The sequence below is a fragment of the Egretta garzetta genome, unplaced genomic scaffold (assembly GCF_000687185.1).
Source record: "Egretta garzetta isolate BGI_Z169 unplaced genomic scaffold, ASM68718v1 scaffold133, whole genome shotgun sequence".
Classification (NCBI taxonomy): Eukaryota; Metazoa; Chordata; class Aves; order Pelecaniformes; family Ardeidae; genus Egretta; species Egretta garzetta.
In genome coordinates, this window is record NW_009259111.1 from 3,179,890 (window position 1) to 3,182,821 (window position 2,932).

A 2,932-nucleotide genomic window follows, 5' to 3' on the forward strand; every position below is an offset into this window, starting at 1 on the left:
TCCTGCACCTGGGATGGGGTAACCCCCAGTATCAATACAGCCTGGGGGGAGAAAGGATTGAGAGCAGCCCTGCCGAGAGGGACTTGGGGGTGCTGGTGGATAAAAAGCTGGACATGAGCCGGCAATGTGCCCTGGCAGCCCAGAAGGCCAACCGTACTCTGGGCTGCATCAGGAGGAGCGTGGCCAGCAGGTCGAGGGAGGTAATTCTGCCCCTCTACTCAGCTCTGGTGAGACCTCACCTAGAGTACTGCGTCCAGCTCTGGAGCCCTCAGCACAAGAAGGACATGGAAGTGTTGGAGCGGGTCCAGAAGAGGGCTACTAAAATGATCCGAGGGCTGGAGCACCTCTCCTATGAGGACAGGCTGAGAGAGTTGGGCTTGTTCAGTCTAGAGAAAAGAAGGCTGCGGGGAGACCTGATTGCGGCCTTTCAGTACCTAAAGGGGGCCTATAGGAAAGAGGGGGAAAACCTTTTTAGTAGGGCCAGCTGCGTTAGGACAAGGGGTAATGGTTTTAAACTAAATCGGGGTAGGTTTAGGCTAGATATAAGGAAAAAATTCTTTACAATGAGGGTGGTAAACCACTGGAACAGGTTGCCCAGAGAGGTAGTGGAGGCCCCATCCCTGGAAACATTCAAGGCCAGGTTGGATGGGGCTCTGAGCAACCTGATCTAGTTGGCGGTGTCCCTGCTGACTGCAGGGGGGTTGGACTCGATGACCTCTAGTGGTCCCTTCCAACCCAAAACATTCTATGATTCTATGATTCTATGAAACAGAGCAACTTCTCATGTTCCAGAAATCTCAAAATATCTTCACCTTTACTAAGCAACTCTCTCAGCACTCCTACTTTACAAAAGAAGAAACTGAGACACGGTGAGCTTAATGAATTAACCCGAGGAAACAAAGGAAGTCTAAAGCACATACGACTGAGTTTCCAGCCCTCCTCAGTTCCCTGTGAAAGGCACAACTTGCATCAAAAGATGGATCTCAAATCAGGTTTGTAACACGTTCATAACGGAACAAGTCTCTTCTCACTCGCAGACAAAGAAATCTTTCCTTACAATGATTTATTTCACTAACCAGACGTGTAGAGTTGTATTTATTTCTATGGCATTGTCATTATCAATTTACTATACCATGTCACGAGTTACAGTTTACTTAAATCAGCCAGTAAATGCTGGGAGAAATGTTTGTTGACACCGAATAGTGAATTCCTACAAAACCTGACTGCACTTCTGCACTGGGAAGTAGTGATCAAAGCGATATAAAACTGAAAGCTCCCACACCGGGATGAACACCACATTAAATACAAGTTCAGAAAGAGGCTGGGGATGCAAAGTCAGTTTTAAGAATACAAACTGGATAATAAAATAAGAAAGGAACATATATTTTTAACCAACCAGCACAGCTTCTGGAATGGAATGGAAACTGTCAACTCACTTGTGTGCTATATGCATTTCTTTTGAATTTTCTCATGCAAGGGGCAAAACATCAAACAAAAAAATGGTATCACTTGCACTGTATTTAATACTTCAGAAAGGCACTTAAATTTACTGTAGTTTTAATGCATGTCATCTCTGCAAGACACACTTAAAATACTAAATTAATAAATCTCAAGACAGCAAAATTATTCATTTTAGTATTTTCAAGGACCTTTCTGTAAATACAGTGAAAAGACAAGCCCAGCAAATAGCTTATCAATACAACCTCCATGGAATATTTGCTAACATTATACATATGTTAAGCAGTGAAACGTTCTTCACTTGAAAAACACAAAACATTCTGCATCTGTTGTAGAAAATCAACCCAAGAGATACATCTAACTGAAGACATTTTTTTCATTTATAAACCGATGAAGAAAAATTTCCCTTCCCAGCTTGCTTTGATTCAATTAAAGCAATATTTTACTCAGTACCTATTGCAAATGTCTTAGGCTGCATGCAAGCAGAAATTACACGGTTTGGATGGTAAGTGAGTATCACTGACTTCTGAAAATAAAACCATTGCTCTAAATAAAATTTCTGCATCGTCATCTAAAAGTATACATGACTATAAACGTAACAGAGAAGGTTATTTTTAGCTCAAAAACTATAATTTGTTTTAGAATTTTAGTTAGAAAAGCTAAAGTGATAGGAGAAAAAAAAAAAAACCAACACAACTACTAGTTGCACATATCACTCACATATAATGGCTGTTCTTCCACTCTTCTGTCCTGCCTTCTCCTACCACACCAGCCAGCACTTCAGAGTTTGATGGCATAACACCTCTGACACCTTCCCAAATCAGAAGGAACCACTGCCACTGTCAGGAAATCACACTGAGTTAATCTCTGCCAGCTCCCAGGCTACCGCATCTATCCATACGTACAAGCAAGATCTAAGTTGTTGTACAAAGCACTGTCAACTTTGTTCAACAATTAAAGTCGTTAAAAATATAAAAGCAACCGCGAGAAGTGAAGGCGTTTGGGCCTGTTGGGAGATACAGTACCCCACATGCCTTCTGCCACTGCTGCTACAGTTAAGCAAACTTTACAGCCAGTCAAGCCATCATCCAATAGAGCCTATTTGCTGAGCAACAGTGGAGCTTTGTGGTTTGCCTCACAGTTGACAGTAAGTTATGAGCCCTTTGTGAGCACAGGGGAAGGAAAACAGAGATCGGAATTTGGCAGGAAAATATAATACAGAATTCTCCTGTCTATGGAACCTGAATTTTTGTGAAAACAATCAAGCATTGTTGAAAGAAAGAAAAGCAACTTTGACAGATGAAATATAGAGGGGCCCCTTTTAGGAAAACAGTAAACAAAGCACCATTCAGGCCAGGTCCATTCTGTCATTTATAAAGATAGTTTCTTCTGTGTGGTGAGAGTTTACAGCAAAGAGTTCAGATTCAACAAATCAAGTGTAAAATCTCCCACAGTCCACATTAAAACAGCTATC

The 2,932-nt window shown here is 41.8% G+C and overlaps 1 protein-coding gene across 9 annotated transcripts in view; it reads right to left on the minus strand.

Moving 5' to 3' along the window:
* SOX6 (SRY-box transcription factor 6) overlaps window positions 1-2,932 on the minus strand; it is a 337,876-nt gene that overhangs the window by 245,780 nt on the left and 89,164 nt on the right. For 2 of the 9 annotated variants that reach the window (XM_035890957.1, XM_035890950.1), the window contains exon 1: window positions 2,179-2,268. The exons of 3 other annotated variants lie outside the window; for them this stretch is intronic. In XM_035890957.1, coding sequence (XP_035746850.1) covers window positions 2,179-2,255 — 77 coding nt within the window. In that variant the 5' untranslated portion in view covers window positions 2,256-2,268. Of the gene's footprint in view, window positions 1-2,178; window positions 2,298-2,932 lie in introns of those variants that run through there. 4 more of the 9 variants (XM_035890947.1, XM_035890949.1, XM_035890948.1 and 1 more) reach the window with 4 other exon arrangements.